The sequence below is a fragment of the Anoplopoma fimbria genome, chromosome 24, assembly GCF_027596085.1.
Source record: "Anoplopoma fimbria isolate UVic2021 breed Golden Eagle Sablefish chromosome 24, Afim_UVic_2022, whole genome shotgun sequence".
NCBI classification, from domain to species: domain Eukaryota; kingdom Metazoa; phylum Chordata; class Actinopteri; order Perciformes; family Anoplopomatidae; genus Anoplopoma; species Anoplopoma fimbria.
The window spans coordinates 16,606,458-16,626,219 of record NC_072472.1 but is presented as its reverse complement, the minus strand read 5'-3'; the positions used below and the strand labels follow the sequence as shown (position 1 = coordinate 16,626,219).

At 40.2% G+C, this 19,762-nt stretch overlaps 3 protein-coding genes across 6 annotated transcripts; 2 read left to right on the top strand and 1 right to left on the bottom strand.

Annotated features, from left to right (window-relative positions):
* The first annotated feature begins 4,518 nt into the window (after positions 1 to 4,518).
* plp1b (proteolipid protein 1b) lies at positions 4,519 to 9,865 on the top strand. The gene is made up of 7 exons (XM_054625906.1): positions 4,519 to 4,576; positions 6,744 to 6,930; positions 7,034 to 7,190; positions 7,449 to 7,626; positions 7,903 to 7,976; positions 8,175 to 8,240; positions 8,937 to 9,865. The coding sequence occupies exons 1-7, from the start codon at positions 4,573 to 4,575 to the stop codon at positions 9,006 to 9,008; spliced, it is 738 nt and encodes a 245-aa protein (XP_054481881.1). The 5' UTR covers positions 4,519 to 4,572; the 3' UTR covers positions 9,009 to 9,865.
* A 24-nt stretch (positions 9,866 to 9,889) lies between these two features.
* Positions 9,890 to 18,747, bottom strand: si:dkey-125i10.3 (fibrous sheath CABYR-binding protein). The gene is made up of 8 exons (XM_054625900.1): positions 18,683 to 18,747; positions 18,400 to 18,480; positions 12,442 to 12,501; positions 12,176 to 12,268; positions 10,580 to 12,067; positions 10,413 to 10,475; positions 10,203 to 10,302; positions 9,890 to 10,102 (listed from the first exon to the last, which is right to left on the bottom strand). Exons 5-8 carry the CDS (start codon positions 12,040 to 12,042, stop codon positions 9,992 to 9,994), a joined length of 1,737 nt encoding a protein of 578 aa, XP_054481875.1. The 5' UTR covers positions 12,043 to 12,067; positions 12,176 to 12,268; positions 12,442 to 12,501; positions 18,400 to 18,480; positions 18,683 to 18,747; the 3' UTR covers positions 9,890 to 9,991.
* On the top strand, positions 13,681 to 18,403 carry LOC129113544 (uncharacterized). 4 transcript variants are annotated; one of them, XM_054625901.1, is made up of 2 exons: positions 13,681 to 13,796; positions 14,889 to 18,403. In XM_054625901.1, the coding sequence occupies exon 2, from the start codon at positions 14,895 to 14,897 to the stop codon at positions 16,245 to 16,247; it is 1,353 nt and encodes a 450-aa protein (XP_054481876.1). In that variant the 5' UTR covers positions 13,681 to 13,796; positions 14,889 to 14,894; the 3' UTR covers positions 16,248 to 18,403. The 4 variants fall into 4 exon arrangements, with proteins under 4 accessions (XP_054481876.1, XP_054481878.1, XP_054481877.1 ...); XM_054625903.1 differs by having other exon boundaries at positions 13,681 to 13,800; XM_054625902.1 differs by having other exon boundaries at positions 13,681 to 13,810.
* Positions 18,748 to 19,762: the final 1,015 nt, after the last annotated feature.

Sequence of the window (19,762 nt, the reverse complement as noted above, 5' to 3'; positions counted from 1 at the left end):
TTCTGCTTTACTATAAAAAAGAGAATAGCTTAAAATGTGTTTTCCCACTCCAACCAACTTCTTCTTTTGGCTTGGCTTCTTTGTACAGATTAAACATAGACCAACATTTCATTTGTTGTTTGTTTATGAATACTGTAAGGTCTTGAGAAAGATAATTGTAATTACACTGTAAATGTATGTATACCAACTCAATTACTCACATTTAAAAAGGAGTTTCATGAAACGTGCAGATTATTGCGCCTACTCCAAGTGGTTTGGACCCCGTGCGTACCACGATATATATCCAGGGGTCACTCTTTACTGAATGGACATGATGGACATCAAGCTTTGAGATTTGATTTCTTTGAACCTCTCATAATGTTGTTTAATCTAAATGAGACGACTATTAAAAGATTTTTTGGAACTAAAGATGAGTCTTGTCCAAAGTTGGGATAATATTGTGTCCTTTAAAGTCTACAAAGTTTAAAAGGATACTCATTACTGTATAAAATTTTGTCCAAAATCTAATCAGTGTCTGTGTCGGTGTTAGAGTTGTAGTTAAATTAGCCCCAGCTAATGCCTCTCATGTATGCTAATGCATGAGAATTAAACATCAAATACTGTTTACAGTTCATGGAATGTAAGACTGCATATGTTAAAAAATGTTGCATCAAGCTGTCTGTGGATAAAAAAAATCTCATGCTAGGTTCACACTATGAGCAACAAAACGGCCAAGTGTGGACGGCTACATTGTCGCCGAGTCGCCATTGACGCGTTGCTCAACCGCTCATTGACGTTTCAACGTCGTTATAAATAGTAACAGCAGACACTGGGAAATGGCTAATAGCTTTCTTTTAGATGGAACAGAACAGGGTGAAACAAAAAAATATGATTGGTTGGCGCTTCATTGGAGCGTTGAAAAACATTGAGACCAATTTGATTTGTAGCGCGTCACACTGTGTCGGGCACCAGTTTGTAGCTTCATGTCACTGGCTTTTATTAAATAACTTGTTGAATGTCGCTGAGTCGCTCGTAGTGTGAGCGAAGAATTACAAATCTGAGCAGAAGACTACAACTTTGAAAATAAAATAAATCTGTTGGTGTGAAGTTAGAAAGAAGGGAGATTAGCAGACCTCTGTAGCCTGCTCCTCATCTCTGGATGAGACTAGCAGGGACTCAAGGCTACATTAGCAGCAAGTAGCGCCCACAAATCAGTCTGCAGGCAAGTGTCATTGTTGGTAATGTAGGCACCAGGTTTTGAGAAAATGGAAGAATGCATGGAATAAAATAGAAAACTCAGATTTGATTATTAATCGATTATGAATCTGACAAGGTCACCAGAGTGCAATGCTAAATAAGCGGCGTACTCTTTAAATTTCATACATAGAATGAGTGAATAGAATGTTTTCTGGGGAGGAATAAAGTGGAGTTGATCAGGTTTAGTTTAGGGTCAGGGTAAAAACGGAACTATGTCATTTTAGAAAAAAGATGTTATACATTCATCCTGTTCCAAATTAAATTGACAAGCAATAAAATTAACCTTCAATCAATTCATACCTTAAGTATACCAGTAGCGTATGTTTGCTAATTATAGCTGCCTTTTCAAAGAATAATGTTATGTTACTAGCATTAACAAGTCAATTTGCAATCTTGATCATGACTATTCCCTACTTTCGCTATTGTAACACTACGTTTTACCATTTACAATTACTGCATGTGTAACTTAAATGTATATAGCTTCCTTTAAAGGCTATCAAAGGATGACTTCACTTTCCAAACCTCACTCTTTCTTTGCATGTTTTCATCGAGTTGCTCTGCTATAATTGCTCATCAGTTACAATCTTATGTTTATCTACCTCAAGCAACACCACAGTCCTCTTTATCCATCTTTCCTTAATGTTCTACTTGTGCCTCTAACTGTTGTTGTTCTGCTCCTCCTGCAGTTTTAGGGAAAAATCTTTAGAAATGTTGGAACGCACTGCGCCTGGTTGCAGTTTCCACAGGCTTCAAACAAACAGACAATCAAAAATGCAGGCAAATAAACACCCTGTTGGAGAACACAGCTCAGTCGTCCCTTTGCTTCATCATGCCGTAAAACAAATAATTCAGGCAATCACCGCGGGAGGTCATCGCCAATGAATTCGCTTCTGACTGAGCCTGACGTGTTTTTGTCCTCCAAGTTCTAGTTTGTTTGTTTGGTGCCTGTTTGTTCATTTTGTCACAAGATAACACACATTACCATAACAGGGACAGAAGGTGGAGCAAATGTTTTTACAGCCCCCCCATATTGTGCATATAGTGCATATTACCACTTGCAGAGCGTAAATATTGGCGATCTATCACGCAGCAAACAATTATAAAAATGACAAAAAAAAGATAGAGCACTGTGCCATATCCCAAAGACTTACTGCAAACACAGTCACATACATTGATGTATAGTACACTCACAATGTAGTCACTGCTGTCCATGGTGCTGATCATGATATAGGTACAATTTTCTATGTGATATGCTAAACATATATTGATATATCCACCTTAATAGCATTTGTAGAGTAATGTGGTAGTTCAAAAATCAGTTCATGCATTAACTAATAATTGTCAGGCAGTCTTATTAAGAGTTACCCAATAATTCATCATCTGAGCAGCTCTCATCCCCGACCACCATCTGCATCAGCTTTTGGGGAATATAGTTAATTCATAAATTAATGAATTGCTCTCCTCATGTAACCAAAGCCTGCAAGTCTCCAAAACTGGTCCTCCTAATCCCATCCTTTGATTGTCAAAAACGTTGCTAATTCACATCTCAAAAGCAAAGCTGACATCATTCTACACTCTCATGTGCTGTACCGAGATTAATTAATGCTACCCCTCTCTTTTTTTCTCACATTGTTTTCCCTCAGATTTCAAAGGCATCATTCCTATCTGCTCTCGAATGTTCTAATGTCATTATTCCTTTCTACATGCTAATTACTTCATGTGTCTTCTCTGTTTTTTAAGAGACAAAAGGCTACAGACTGTAAACTCACACAAAACAATTCACCAAACCACAAGGCTATTACCAACCTGTCACATCCTGGTCTTTAGTTTTTGTCTCATTTCCTGTTTTATTTCGGCACCTACCTGATGGCTCTCGTTCCAGTGTTTTCACTTCCCGCCCTTGTGTGTTTCCTCCCTGTGTGATTACCTTCCCCGCCTTGATTGGCTTCATCTGCTCATGATTACCTTTCCTCCCTTGTATATTAAGTCTGTTCTTCCCTTTATCTGTGCCAGCTTGTCTGTACTCCTCATAGTTAGTGTTCCAGCATTCCTGTTCTCTGTTAGTCTCAAGGAGTGTTGGTGTTAATGTTTAATCTGGTTTTGGAATTTTGGATTTAGTCTCAGCCTGATAATTTGTTACTTTTGCTTTATCCTGATTTATCACCTGTGTACCGAACCCTAATTCAGTAAAGTGTTTTTATTTGCTGACCTGTCCTCTGAGTCTTCTTTTGAGTCTACTAGCCAGTTGGTTCAATATTGATACCAACTTAATGGGAGTAAATCTATGTTCAACAACAGATCAGTCTCAAAAATGTGCTGATTGGTAAAGGGACCAGATGATTATTATCCTGCCCAATTGGTGGAATGATGGTTGTCTACAGCTCACCTGTGTTTTTTAACTAATAAAGGATTATCTTATATATCTTATCTTATCTTAACATTCATTGATGTCAATTTTGTCATGGGCTTAAAATGGGAAAGCAAAAATAGGATAAGGGGACTTCTACTAGAAAGAAAAATGGTGTTTTCTCCTGCTCCACACTGGCCCCTTTGTACTGAACCCAGCTTTGACATCAACTGGGTCAAACATGAGGGAGGGAGGGAAGGAGGGCAGCAGCTGGACCCGACCGTCAATGTCACCCTTGTTAGTCAACTTCATCGATGTCAGTCACTGGCGTTTCGATTTATTTCACCCTTTTGTCTGTGCGTACCCCTCATCACTGTGTTTCTCAGGATGTTGCTCTGAGGGCCCTCTGACCTGCTTGTTGTATCTTGCTGACATCTAGCATGTGTGTTTGAAGACAGACAACACATGCATGTTGATGATAAACAGATGAGCCATTAAAAGTTGATGAAATGTGCACTGAAAAATCAACATGCGCAATAATTAAACACCTCTGAGGGGAAGACATGTAAAAATGTATGGAGAGTTGTGATATATCTATTGCATATATTAAAAAAAAATTGATTGGATGTATCACCTGATATCTCTGTAATCTTTGTGTGCATGCAAAAACTCCCATTCCTACTAAATTACAAAAAAAAGTTGCGTAATCAAAGGATTCAAGCAGCTCAAAAACAGTAAATATCACCAAATACCTCTCTGTCCCCATTCTGAACCCATGGCTCCATAAATAATGACTGGCAGCTGAAATGGGACTTTGTGACTTTAAGATGTGAGTCTGTGAGGGGAGATGTGGTCTATCTATTGTTGATGAGACAAAAGCGCGAGTCAGATTCATATAGGAGTGGCGGGGAATAACTTCTCATATCCTCATATCACAGTCACAAAGCAACCCAGCAAAACTTCAATAACCCCCGCACTTCTCTCTGGACATGGGTGAGTGCACAGAATCTTTAATAACTGTTATCATCTATTATTAATGTGATTTGAAAGAAATGTGAATTTCAATAACTTACTAATGTTGCCTTTAATATATCCTTTCTGTCCTTAGACATCATGTTGCCCTTGGACACTGTGGGCAACATTTGCTGCAAATTAATCCTGTTTTTCCATTTAACAAAAGTATTTTGATATCCACAGAGGGATCACTGATTTAGCGCTGATTCATCATTATATGTGCTATACTGTAATTTAACACACAATGATGATTTCAGAAGACTGAAAAGGAAGGCACAACCCAGGATTTCTCTTTTTAATAAAGACAGAACTCCTCGTTACCTCTTCTAACCCCTTTTGACCATAAACAATGAGTGGAATGAGATTGGCTGACAGAGACGGGCATTGACTATTAACATGCCAAGGCAATGCCAGGTCAAAGAGGTGAAAAGAGGTCAGAAACTCCCACATGTGTCATGGGTATAAATTAGCAGATTTAAATGAGAGCTGTGGACCCAAATAACCTCTGCTGGCCATTTTTTCTCACCTACAAACTGTTGCTAAAGCTCAGATGATTTTAGCAGCTTTTTAAGTCGGGATTGATGATCTGACATCAACTGTAAATGCCTTTTTGCGCTGAGTTGAAATAAAGGCTATGATGGCCTGTATCACTTTATCCCTGTGATCACTGTTGCAGCATGGCACAGCTGAAGCGTGGGCGTCTGCAGACACTATCATTTTTGGGACTCTAGCAGTGCTCCTGCTGTTACTATTTATACTTTTGTAGCAGTTTGTTGAACTCGCCACCTCTGTTCCTTCCAACTAAAAACCAATAATTTGTGAAATTGCCACGAGAGAGGATGGCTGTTTTATCTCAGACTAATAACTGTGCTCTAATTTAATGTGTGTTATTTTGATGTTTGGTTTTGATGCAGCAATTTCCCTAAAACCAAGACAATATTACCCACCAGAGACAATAAAGTTAAATTATCAGAATGTTTTATCGCACTGAAATAGTATGGGCACCTAAGAATTTTCTAAATGGGTAGTGACAAAACTGAGTGGGGTTGTTGTTGTTGTTGTTGTTGCAGATATTCAAATTGCCCCTCTCGTTCATTATGCTTCCACCCACTCTTTGAACACTTGAACTCAGCCCCCGCCGGCATTGACACTCAGTGCCATGGTACCAGTCTCAGCCAGCTGTGGAGGGAGGATGACCTGAGTAGTGATATAGACAGTGGTGTAGCGACGGTCCTGGTGACCCCTTCTGCCACCACATACTACTGTGTGTGTGTGTGTGTGTGTGTGTGTGTGTGTGTGTGTGTGTGTGTGTGTGTGTGTGTGTGTGTGTGTGTGTGTGTGTGTGTGTGTGTGTGTGTGTTTGTTTTGTGGCACCATGGTCTTTGTTTATTTAACATCGCTGCCCTTTGTTCCTCCCTGATCGTGAAAAAGACAATGGATATTGTATCTGCAGCCACAAAGAGAAGCTTTTTCTTCAGGCCCCTGAAGCCAGTGTTTCACCACCATCTCTCTCTCTCGCCTGGTGACGCCTGTGACCGCTGGACAAAGAGGGCAGGACCAGAGTTAGTAGGGGCTGAGCTGTGAGGTGTTGGTACCAGCAGAGGAGCTTTACCATACAGATGAAGTCAGCGCGGAGACTTATTTTACTGTAGCAACAGCTTGTAGACAGCACTGTACACCACTGGTTGGCACTGGGATCTCTCTTGTTGTGGAGTACAGGATCAGAAGCAGCAAATGTTTCCGGTCAGGCAGCCTTGGCTTTGCAAAGCCTTAGGTGCTTCCCTCTATCCCATTTCTGCCAATGCATTTATTAACAATGTGGATATTTGCTACCTGCTTCAACAGCGCAGCTTATACTGGAAGAAGTGCATGAGGTGGTCGTGAAGTCAGTGCTGACTGCTTTTGTTGGACGCTTTATTGGGAATCGCTGCTTGAACTCTTGGTTGTCGCTAATTTATTTTTCTTCTGTTGCTGTCTTGCCTGTTGGTGCGGTTTTGGGTGTATGCTCATGGATTTGCAGACAAAGCAAGGCCTTTTCCATAGCTCCCCCACAGGGTGAAAACGTTCCCCAACGTGGCGTAGATGTGTTGTGTGATAATATGTGCGGTGTGTGCCGCCTGTGTGCTGATATATTATGCCCCCTCAGGTTGTTATGATTGCTGTATCCGGTGCATTGGGGCAGTGCCCTACCCATCCCTGGTGGCCACCCTGCTGTGCTATGCCGGCATGGCAATGTTTTGTGGCTGTGGGCATGAAGCGTTATCCCAGACCCAAGTCCTCGTCGAGACTTACTTCGCCCGCAACGTCCAAGACTTTGTGGTCATGGCCTCCTTGTGAGTGATGCTCAAAAAAATTCTCTGAATTGTGACTTTTGGCCTCTTAAGAGTGGTTTCTTTTGACTGTTTGACTTGACTTCTCTTCCTGTGACTGTCCCAGTATCAAATACTTCCAGTACGTGATCTATGGCCTGGCATCGTTTTTCTTCCTCTATGGTATCCTGCTGCTGGCTGAGGGTTTCTACACCACGAGCGCGGTCAAGCAGACATTTGGTGAATTCAGGAGCACCCACTGTGGACGCTGCCTCAGCCTGACGGTGAGAACAAGGAGAAAGGGCCGGGAGGGGGAGTAAAAGGGAGGGGGAAATATCACGTCATTGTTAAGATGCTGAATGCTGGTTTTATTCTCGCTCCTAAATTCAATGAAATGTTCTTTGTTTCAACAATTTATATACAGAATCATGAATTATGGTTGACAGCTGAATGTAATGACACCACATTCATCACACCGAAACCTGGGCTCCTACTCCACAATCTCTGTGACCTGACGTTCCTGTACTTTCTTATTTCAACAGTTTGTCATAGTGACGTACATCTTGGCTTTCATCTGGCTGGCAGTGTTTGCCTTCAGTGCCATCCCGGTCTTCTTCTTGTTCAACATGGAGCAGACCTGCCACAACATAAACATCCTGGCTGAAACAACCCCCAGCATCAATCAGCACGGCTGGATTTGCATGGACGCCAGGCAGTATGGTGCGTTGTCCTTATAATGACTGACTGGCACATTCTCCACCTGACTAGAATGTTAATGTATCCGTGAAAGCAACCAATTAATCATTGGGGAATGGATACAAAACTGCCTGTTGAATAAGTTATGAAATAATGAAGATAACTGCACCTTTAAATTAATTTCTTCATATCTGTGTCCCTAACATGCTGTGTGATGTGTTCAAAAAGGAACTTAAATGCATCATAACTCATTATGATTCAGCAATTGCAAGAGACACTTACGTCATGTCTTCATTTAAGGTCTGCTTCCTTGGAATGCAATGCCAGGCAAGGCTTGTGGAATGACCTTGGCATCTATTTGCAAAACCAGCGAAGTGAGTAGCTGAATCAAATATTCCTTTTCACACAGTTTAGTATTGTGTCAGCCTCCTCACGTTAAAATCAATGTGCAGAATGAGTTTAAAATCTACTCTAAAATATGAATGCATATTGTGTTATGTGTAAGCAAATGTTTTAATGTAAAGATTCAGTTCTCTGAATATAAACTAACCTGTGTTTGATATGTCTTACAGTTCTATGTCACCTATGACTTGTACATAGCTGCCTTTGCTGGTGCCGGGGTCACTCTCTTGGCACTGGTGAGCAAATGCTTTGGCAATTTGAATGCTTTCTTGTCAGATTCAATATTTCATCTAAGATTGCTCTTGTAAAAACTACCAGTTGAATCACATGTAAAGGGTCAGTTCACCCACATTTTTAGTTGGTTAGGTTTAAAGATTTTTGTCTCTTATATTATTGCAGCCCCTTTACAGTTTTTTTGTGGTAGTCAAAGCATGCAAAGGTCACTTTCAGAAGCAACATCTCCTTCTAGGCCTTGCTATGAGCAGTTTTCTGTGGAAATACTTTCTTATTTGACATTTTATTTGTTGACTCATTTAATCCATGCATGTACTTTTTTCTTCATTAGTTATATTATACAATATTAATGAAAAAGACAAAGAACATGCCATGATATAAGCGTCATGTATAAATCCAAGGCAGTATTTGTATGTATGGGAAAAGAAAGAAGAAAGAATGAAGACAAATTAACAAAGTATGCAGATTATCAGGAGTAAAAGTCAGTTCTGAATTTAGGTCCAAATCTGCATGGTTAGATACCCTTTGAGGCAAGTAAGAAAATATGTTTGTTTTTCTGGGTGAATAGACCCTTAAAATAGATTATCTGAAACACTTGTGGTTTGCCCATGATGATTAAAATGATCCCAGCACATATTATGCTAAAGTATTTTTCTTTTCTATTCTTCCCAACTCAATTTCAATGTCTTCACTTGCAGTTTCTGTATCTGGCTGCCACCACCTACAACTACGCAGTCCTGCGGTTCCTGGGCAGGAAAGGCGTCCGCTAAGTGCCACACCTCCGTCCCAGTAAACCCCGTCCTCTGGCTATGAAATGGAGACAGTCACCACTGGACTTCCATTCATCCTCTGGGAAACAGCATCCTCCAAACGTGGATCACCTGCTATAGTATTTCTTTAGACATGTCCAATAACAGACAAATGTTTCTCATCGCTGTTTTTTTATGAACAACAGACAGAGAGATGAAGATAATTCACACCTGGCAGCCTCCTCCTCACATCCTCCTCTCAGATGATTCTCTTAACCTTGTTGTTCATTCTCCTCGCGCAGGTTGCATCTCACGTTGCATTGTTTTTTGCGAAGCTTCATCGGTGCTGATGCTGTTGTCAGATTGTGATGTATGATGTTTTATGAATTAATTAAGAGCAATGACAGCTCGCCTTGCAAATCATAACTGCATGCATGCCATTCAGTGTTTACTGGTGCATATATATTGGCTCTGAGTATGATTTTGCTGCTGCCTCATTATCACCATCTTGTGTAGCAACATCGTGTGGACTAAAGCAAGGGAGACTGAATGTACCAAATTTCTCTGCATGGGTTGTTTGTATCCTCTCATCTCCCTCTTTGCTTTCACTTACAATACATGTACTTTGCATTCACTCATACTGCAATGTTTTCTTCGTTTAAAGGCCACTGTGTAGGAGGGAAACAAAGACATGTATCCACTTTTCTGGATGTTTTTGGGTTACTGCTTAAAATAAGCTGTTTTTAATGTTACTGAGGAGTTGGTGCTTCAATAACGTGCCTCCAGGTGACTCATGTTTGATGTGTAGGCCTGCTACTTACAGAGCTAGGTTTTGTGTGTGCTCATTTTTAATTATGGCTTAATAAAAAACATTTACATCTGAGGCAATTATGTGTGTTTATTTAAACATATACAGAATGTGATGATACAAATCCAGATTACAGAGTTAGGGCAAAAGCAGTGAGGTATGCTTTCAATCTTCTTGAGCCACATACTTTTCCCAGTTAGATTTCGGTCTTGAGAGCTTCAGCAAAGCAGCCACCACATAAGACCGCTTGGTGATGCAAGAACATGGGGGTCAGCATGTCTCCCAGGGCCTTTGCACACACACCGCACTGCAAAAACAAACTCAATATTAACATTATGCAATACCAAGAGCCTGTCATTCAATAATAGACAGTATGTACCGTATGTTTCCCAAGTGGCAGAACAAACCTTTAGACAGTCAGGGTGGCAGCTCATCACAGGTTCACTGAGGTAGATCTTGACATTTCCATCGATTATTTTGTCACAGAATGAACAGACATTGCTATACCTGAAGTGGAGAGCAAGTGTTAAAACGATTAATCTTAACCTTTGTGTATGAACTTTGCGTAGATACCATAACTAAGACAATGTCTGAATTTCTCAATCGTGAGACATTACCTGGTCTTATACTTAGTTTGTATGGATTGTGGATGCTCCTTGGACTTTTGAGACAAGTCAGAGCTACAAAAAATAGGCAAACAATAAAGATGCATTTTATTGCAAATGTGAAAACATGGAATCCAGAAAATATGTGCCGTAGTTCTTTTTTAAAAGAGCATACTCACGTGTTAGTATCATCAGAGTATCCGTTCAGCTTGGTCTCAGTGCGGGATTGTTTTGGATCCTTTAGAGGCTCAGGAGCAGCTTCAGTTGTCGGTGGCTCCACATCTAATGCATCCAACAGTTCAATGAGTCTGTCAGAAAACCCATCCAGAGCAGCTTCAGCATCTAAAGATGTTGCAGGTTCAACAGCATCCTTGATGGTCAGCTCCACCACATGATCTGCCGCTCTCTCAGATGTTGGCTCAACACTTTGCTCGACAACAGGGTTATCAACAGGCTGGACTTCACACTTAACTACCTCTTCAGCTCCGGCCTTTAAAACTGGCTCTGCTGAGGCTGCAGACTCAACTCTAGACTCTTCAGGATGAATTGCAGTTTCAGCAGCTTCTTGGGTAGGTGGTTCAGATGCAGAATCTGCCACTAAGTCAGGGACTGGGTCCACACTGACTTGGAGAGCAGCATTCTCTACTACTGCACCAGTCACAGCAGGTGTCTCAGGTGAAGACTCCACCACAACCTCAGCTACAGCTTCAACACTGTCTTGGAGGGCAGCTTCACTTCCAGGTGTTGCAATAACCACGTCACTGGTGTCAGATAATGACTCCACCGCAACCTCAGCTACAGCTTCAACAATTTCTTCTGCAGCATGCTCTGGAGGACCGTTCTCACAATTCCCCTCTGTAGCAGTTTCAGCAGCGTGTTGAGTAGGCGGTTCAGATTCAGATACTGCCAAAAATTCAGGGACTGGTTCCACACTGGTTTGTAGAGCAGCTTCCTGTCCAGGTGTTGCATTAACCACGTAACTGGTGTCAGATGAAGACTTTGTTACAACCTCAGCTACAGCTTCAACACTGTCTTGGAGAGCAACCTCTTGTCCAGGTGTTGCATTAACCACGTCACTCGTGTCAATTGATGACTCCACAGCAATCTCAGCTACAGCTTCAATGATTTCTTCTGCAGACTGTTCTGGAGGACATTTCTCACAACTTCCCTCTGCAGGCTGCACAACTGATTGTACTGTTGCATCTTCCAATAGCGTTGCATTTGCTTGCTCTGTTTCGGTTGAAGGTTCCTCTGTGGTTTTCAGTTCAGCCGCAGGAACAGCGGAGGTTTCTGCAACAGGATCTTCCACATGAACATCTGCTGAGACCTTGGCCTCATTGTGTTCTACGTTTGACTGGTCAAATGTGTTATCATTATGTTCTTCCTTGTTTTCTGCAGTTGTGGCAGAAACTGTTTGCTTAGCTGGCGCAACAGGAGACACTTCCTCTGGATTTTCATTTGTTGAAGAAATTGGCTGTGGTTCACCATTTTGGATTTGTTCTGCAACACAGACTTCTGCAGAGAGGTCAGCAGCCTCGCCATTTGGTTCAACATTTAACTGGTAAACTGCAGCATATTGTTCCTTATTTTCTGCAGTTGTGTTGGCAATTGTTTTTTCTGTTTGTGCCTCATCCTTTTGCATAAGTTCTTCTGTGGGTGCTTGGGGCCTGTAACAGAGAGAGTTACTTATTTCCAGCTGTGCAGAAAAGACATATGAAAAAAAATCCTCGACTCAGCAGTAATTACACTCAATATAGAGATACTTTCATACTAACTTTGAATCATCTGTGGTCTCCACTGTTGACCCCTCAGGCTGAGCATCTTCTTGGGGAGGAATAACTTCACAATTTGCCTGATTAGATGAATCGCTAAAAATAGAGCCGAAAATAACAAACATTTACATCTGGCACAAACATTCAATATTTTTGGTTTCAAATGTTCTGACCTAACTTAAAATAGTAATTGCAAACCAGAAAACAATTTTGCATTCGTGGTTTTTCTATTTCAGTCTATTTTCAATTAAAATTCAGGACATCCATACCTTTCAGATCGAAAAAACTGTGTATTTTCAAGAGGAGGGCTCACTCGAGAAACTATTAATCTACAGGGAAAGAGTATGAAACACGCTTTAAATAGATGCTTGGCATTTATAGGTTTAAAGCAGACAACAAAACAGAAGCAAATGATATCTTGGTAATAAATGCTGCACAATCAATGAAACATTTCATCAACTTTAAACTACTATGGCTCAAAATTGACATAAAAGCCAAATGCTCCATATTGACGTACACTTACTTCTGAATATAGTGTAAAAAGATAAAACCATATCAGTAAAGGATGATAGGATGTAGCAGGCGTGGCACTTTCAGAATATCACTCATTCTTCTTTTATACAAGTGACAGGTTCATCTATAACCTTCACATAACAAATGTTGTGCAAAAAGTCTGACCTGCATTACAGGATGTGTACAACAAATCACACACATAGGACACAAGTATATCAGTTGAGTGGTAAAATGGGGGGGGAGCTACATTGATTGATGAAGCCAAGCTGTCAAATAGAGCCTTCAATGTTAACACAATGTTTACTTATGATGTAAATAGCACCAAACATGTTGCACTGAAGTGAAGGGATGTCGCTATTTTCTTGAACAATGAATGTGATCAAATTACATGAATTATATAATTTGGTCCTTGTTTTTGTATCTTATTGGTGACATTCAAGTAATAGGCCATAGACGAACAAAAGTGAACTGGGTCAATAATGCTTGCGGAAGCAAAACATCTCAATAATTAAGTAACTTTTGATAGATCTACCTGGTCTACCTGAACTGCTGAATATAAGCTTGTGGACCTTTTAATTAATTATTAAGTGAGTGGAACTAATTATTATTCAAAATAATAAAAAAAAAAGGTTTTGTCATTGGAATTGGCAATAGATAAAGAATGGAAAAATAGACAGATATTTTGATTCCAAATGCTCTGTATCCAATTAGATAAGATGATGTTAAACAAAAATATATCCAAAACCTACCAAAAGAGAAAAATCCAACCATTTTGGAGTGAAATGTAACAACTGTTTATTTTGTAGAAAAACTTTGCTTGTTTTTTGTGGTGCTTTGTATGATTTGCTGTTTTTAAATGTATATGCATTGTAATGCAATTTATTGAATGTATCTGAACATCTGTTAAGTTGGACACTTATTTTTGTAACAGGAACTTTGATACTTTTATTTTGAAAACACCGTCGTTTAACTTCCGGTCTTCTTCCTCAGGCTTGTGATGCTAGGCGTTCAATGCTAGGAAGGGAACTGTGTTGTTCAAAACATAACCGCATAATTTACACTTTCTGAAAGAGAAAGACATTCAGCGGCGACTGTAGACTAAACACTACCAGTAGGTTTGTATTTGTAACTTCCAACTTGTCTCAAAAAAACCACCAGGCTTCACATTATTGTGACGTAAGCTAGTTTACAACTGTAACGGGACGGTTCGCGACGTCACACAACCAGCACGGAGTCCAAAAAATACTTAAAAAAGACCTTTAAGTCTGTTGGTATTACCGACGGAGAAAGTGCTTTGTGACATAAAGGTCAACTACATTATAACTTAGTCAGTACCTATGTCAGATTAAACGGCACTTGCATCACGGACCTGAAGTTAGATAACTAGTTAGTTAACTAGTTAACTTAGAGAAGTTCACTATATAATATTTCTCTGCTGGTGCTCCACAAGTACGTCTGGAGTAAATTAACGTGGAAACCATAAAAAACTGTTTAAAAAGCCATCAGGTTGGATGTGTTCTAGGTTGAGAAACGAAAACTGCAGAATCAAATATTTTGCTTTAATAAATGATATCATATTTTTAAAGATTTGACAAGTCAGGTATTTACATCTAGACCTTGACTTATGTGGTCTGGATGTAGACAGTGCAGCAATAAAATGCATTTTTTGTTTTCACATATTAGCAGGATATAATACTGGTTTAACTTTTTTTTGATCCAGAGCTGGGTTGTGTATTCTGGAGTGACAAAGAGGAGCACTTTGACACATTTTCTGCCTTTTGTAAGTCAATCTAAAAGAGACCATTACAAAGCTGTTAATGCGTCACAATATTAAGTGATGTACTGTTAAAACAGAGAATCTGCCGTGGAATATTATCCCTAAAGTTTCATTTATATTCCCCTTTAATTAGTGAATCAGACTACAACTTGCAGCCTTGTGCATCAATCTAAGTGAGAACATGAAAGTTGGATGGAGATTATTTTATTCTGGTTCTTGAGAATTACAGTGTAAGCATTAAAAATTGGGACAGCGATCTTGTAAATTATACTTGGATCAAAATAAGGGAGGAATCTAATCCCCTTTATCTTTAAGGTTAGTTTAGTGTGTTTTTTTTAAGATAATTACAAAATGTCTTAAATGATATTGTGTGTATCATATTTGTTTAAAGTGTAATTCATGCTTGTATTTCATGTGCCCCCCTAGAAAGAAATGCCATCGAGAAATCATCTTGACAAAGTAGGTAGGAAGAAGAAGAAGAAATGGACAGAGGAGGCCATGGAACGTGCACTGATCGAGGTGAAGTCGGGAAGGTGCACCGTGAGACAGGCTGCCAAAGAGTTTGGAGTCCCTAAATCTTCACTAGGGGACCGAGTCAGCGGACGGGTGACACCAGGGAGTCGCAGCGGGCCAGCTCAGCTTATAACATCTGCAGACGAGGAGCTGTTGGTGGAGTTCTCTTTATACACGTCCAAGCATGGTTTCCCACTGACGAAGCAGCAGCTGGTGTCCTTTGCCTCATCCATTTATAAGCGGCAGCATCGGAGGGTGGCATTCTCTAAACTAGGCCAGACCTGGTGGCTCAATTTCAGGAAACGGCAAGAAAAGAATATCACCATTCAGCCAGCAGACAGTGTTGTCCGTGGGAGGACGACATGTGTGAGAAAAGAAGCAGTGGATCAGTTTTTACATTTACTTAGCACTGTCATGGACGCTCGTGGGCTCAGAGACAAGCCTCATCAAATCTTCAACTGCAATGAGACAGGATTTCAGCTGGGCAGGAAGAGGGTGATTCTCCCCAAATCTGCCAGTCTGGGCTACAAGCCAACGCCAGTCTCGAGGGACCACATCTCCGTCCTGGCTTGCTTTAGCGCAGCTGGAGAGGAAATTCCCCCATTTATTATCTACTCAAAGGCATACCCAGGGGGAGTATGTTACAAGACTCAAGGGCCTCCAAATGCCCTCTATGGATGGTCAGACTCGGGGTATATCAACTCTGACCTTTTCAAGAAATGGTTCCTCAAGCACTTCCTCCTGCACGCACCAAAGGAGCGTCCACTGCTGCTGATTTTCGATGGTCACAAGTCTCCCCTGAACCTCGAGGTGGTGGAAACAGCTCGTAAGGAGGACGTCATCCTTCTGTGCCTTCCGCCTCATTGCTCTCACATCCTGCAGCCACTCGACGCAGGTCTATTTGTTCTCCTGAAGCAGCGTTTTGCAGCACTCATAGGTGACGGTTGTGCCACCGATAGTCACTTCGCAGTCAGCAAGAAGGAGTTCTCGGGTGTGTTTAAAGGGACGTATCGGGTAGCGAAGGAGGAGGAGGGTGTAAGGATTGTGAAGGAAGGCTATAGGAAATGTGGCATCTACCCGCTCAACCACTTTGCCATCAACAAGGGTCATTTAATGCCATCGCACAGCATGTGTCCAGCAGCTGGACCCTCCTTGTCAACATCAGCACAGGGAGTGAACAATGTAGGAGACCTCACAGCTGCTGGACCGTCCTCCCTACTCATGACTCAGCCATCAGCTCCTTTGAGGGAGGAGAGTGACTGCATAATTTAACAAAACATTTATAGTTCTGTCATTGGAAATACTGAACTGGAGAACACTCCAGCTTGAGTATCGTGCACCATGGGGGTCCCCAAGATAAATCTAAAGGAGTCAAATGTTGTTGTTTTTAAATCTAAGATTCTCTAATCATGTTTATTTCTTGTAACATATTGGTTACTTTCACCTCTTCAGGTCTCATTCAAAATCATTCAAATGAAACAAGCAGAGACAGAGAAGTCATGTCAAAATCATGTCGACAAAAAGGGAATCACGAGCAAAAGGAACTACTGTTGTACAACAAATTGAATCAAGCTTTGACATTTTGTCTTGCCATTGATGGCCAGCCAGTTAGTCACCCAACTAATATTAAGCAGTATGAATACAGACATTGAGTTATGCATGACTAATATTTTAGTGGAGTTCACGGTGGATTAGTCTGCGCGGTGAGTGCTGTGAGCTAGCTAGCTAATTCTGTTCTGGACCAATTAAAGTGGTTTAATCGCTTAATGTGTATTCAGCTAACACGTCAAAAGGACAGATTTAATCTTAGTCACATTTTCAGACGTTATCTTGTTTGAGATGTATTTACAGGAACTAGGCCATTGGGAAAACTAAATAGGATGTTGAGTTCTGGCAATATTTGTTATGGTCCAGTATCCAGGCAGAATGTTTGCAGAAAAGATGTACAGATAAAACTTGTTCCTAAGTGATTTCCTCATTCTGATATTCACGACTGCTGCTAAACAAACAGAGCAGAGGGGTAACAATGTTTTTTTAAACACTGATAGAAGGGAAACATGTCTTTAAAAAGGCTAACTCAATTCATTCCCTTTTTTAATTTGGGGAGGGGGTGTCTTTAAGTGATCTCAGGGAGAAATAAATGTATTTTTTTTATATTTTTGCATCACAAATCTGTCCATAGGTTATCAAGTTACTAAAGGGGGTTTAAGACCTGTGTGTGTAAGTTTGTGCGTGTGTGTGTCTGAGTGTTTGAGTAAGAGTGTGTGTGTGTGTGTGTGTGAGTGATAGTGCGCATGTGTGTGTGAATGTGCGCGTACCTGCGTGCGTGTGTGGGTCTCATGTACGTGTTCAATCAGGTGATGTAATGTAAATGCAATAACTACAGCTGGCAACAATACACAGGCGGGGAGCACTACTGCATGTATTATTAATATGACAGTAAGTAGTAGTTAACAGTCAGTAAATGTTGCAGAAAATATTTCGGTCTATTTAAACAACATAAATGAATATGACTGATTGTTAATTATTATTGAATGCCGCGTTACAGAAAATGATCCTGACTGTTTTGTAATCCCAGCAAAACAATGAATCTCATTGTATTTAACACACATGATTAGTAAAAATTAATGACTGGTAAAATATTTATACATCTCAATTTTTAATTGATGTTTTCATAATGTTCATTAGGTAGCCAAAAGAACCCTTTTGGTATTGAAGGGCAAACATGCAGGTGTGAAGCAGCTGTTTGATCTTGTGTGCCTTGAGGGGAAATAGTAAGTAGTTATTGTATTCAGATCAATGCTTCATTAACCAACTAAAGCGCTTATATATGTTAATATTACAGATGGTAGTTTGTCGCTGAAGCCTTTAAAAAAAATGGTTATGCACTGACACAACAGAGTCAAAGGAGAATTTCGGTTTAAGATGTTGCAGACTGTAGGATTTATATTACATCACAATGTTTTTTTTTTAATTTATTTAATTTTCAACCCTAAATAAGCTAGTTTTTCTATAAGATCTCAGACATTTACTAGTGATAGAAACATAAGCTATCTGAAGCACTGGTGTTGATTTACTGGTTTAAAGCACTTGATTCTGTCAAAAAATGGCGACATCTTCTGGCCAAACCGTGGTATTGCATTGGTATGGATGGATTAGTACAAAATACAACTGTTTTTACTGCTTTCACTGCGTTGGTTGTTTTGAATACAGTGTCGACAGCTCTGATAAGAATCAAACAGCGGATCCCGGGCTGGGATAAAAGCTCCCTGCTCCCTACAATGCTCAATTAAAATGGTCTGTGAGCTTTTTATACAGTGAGTGGATCTCTTGTTTGATTATAGCCTTAGTTCGATTTTTTGGTTGAGTTCCTGTTGAAGTTTTTTGGATTTGCATACACCCTGGACATCTCTCTGATACTCACTCAAATTTCTTGGCCGTGGACAGGACGTATGAATTCAGGGTGACTGAAGCGGGTCTGGTTTCCACAGCATGGTCTGCGCTGCTGGACAGAAGAAGTTGTTGTGAATTTGCAGCATCTTTGTAGCAGTGTTTGTGATTTAGTAAGGATTGCTACCCAAAAGCACATTGGTAAAATGCAGGGAAGCAATATAGCATCAGATTTAGATTTATAACTATTTTATTGATTTGATTTACTTTAAATTAACACTTTGTTTTGAACATTGCATCTTCATTTCTGAGAATACCTTGCTTCTTCTTGCTCCTGCTTTGATTTCTGGATCCAACAGGCATCATTTTTCAGTGAAGTCCGCACCCTGGTGGTTCGTAACGCCACGTATCTGTCAACCTCTACAACACACACACACACACACACATTTTCTGTCAGAAACATACCAAGTATATATCCATAACACTGTTAATCTTATAAAAGCTTGAAATATTTGATTCATGTGTTACTTACCCTTTGACATGATTCTAATTTTCAGATGTTCAGCCTGAATGAATGAATACTGATGAAAGTATTTAAACAGGAAATGTTACATTTTTTCCAGGTTTGTTTTTAAGTTTCCATAGAAATAAAACAAATCAGTAATCACAGTGTATAAAACTGTAATATATTATACCTGCAAACAATTTTTCTTTTCCATACTGTCACCACTGACTTCAGACCTTTTTAATGCACCATCATCTCATACACAATCTGTTATACTGCATTCTTTAGCACAACTCACTCAGGATGTAAACATGACATTGAAGTATTTCTTATTTTTTACAGTACTAACCATTCTGAAAAAACTATGGTCCTTTGACTCTGAATCAAGGGACATTAATAAACATTGAAATTACATATTTACACTAAAGCTCACCACATTTGTTCAAATGAAACCAGTTGAAAAAGGTTATTCTGGAGTAAAGAAAGTCATCCTGACAGTGTAATAATGTTAATCTACATATTAGTCTCTAAATTTGCTAAGCTTCTTAACCCGCCCTGAGTTTACAGTGTGTCTCCTGTCACACTGTGCATCTGCTCTGTATTCTCCTTGAGCGCCACTTAACATCTTGACCTGCACTTAGTGTTTTAATCTCCTGTGATGAATCTCACAGGAGATGTGCCAGCACCAATTAACCAGGTCAAATCCATTATGCATAGAAAATGAAAGCAACTCTGGCTTGGTAATGAGCCCTTACCCCTGCATAGCCAGTAAAAATAAAACCAGAAATAGTGTGAAGTCCATTCTTGCATCAGATTGTGCTCTCACCTGTTGAGGTCAGCTGTGTCAGCGCTGTCAGAGAAGGGAGTTGTGTCGAGCTTCCTCTGGGTCTCT

Bases quoted from the DNA above. Each gene is read 5' to 3' on its own strand.
- si:dkey-125i10.3 (XM_054625900.1), bottom strand. From the start codon at position 12,042: ATGCAAAAGGATGAGGCACAAACAGAAAAAACAATTGCCAACACAACT. The intron at 10,303-10,412 runs GTAATGTCTCAC...TCTCCACTTCAG, and splicing joins CAAACTAAGTATAAGACCAG to GTATAGCAATGTCTGTTCAT. The intron at 10,103-10,202 runs GTTTGTTCTGCC...TTGTTTTTGCAG, and splicing joins GCCACCCTGACTGTCTAAAG to TGCGGTGTGTGTGCAAAGGC.
- LOC129113544 (XM_054625901.1), top strand. From the start codon at position 14,895: ATGCCATCGAGAAATCATCTTGACAAAGTAGGTAGGAAGAAGAAGAAG.
- plp1b (XM_054625906.1), top strand. The intron at 6,931-7,033 runs GTGAGTGATGCT...TGACTGTCCCAG, and splicing joins TTTGTGGTCATGGCCTCCTT to TATCAAATACTTCCAGTACG. The intron at 7,191-7,448 runs GTGAGAACAAGG...TTATTTCAACAG, and splicing joins GACGCTGCCTCAGCCTGACG to TTTGTCATAGTGACGTACAT.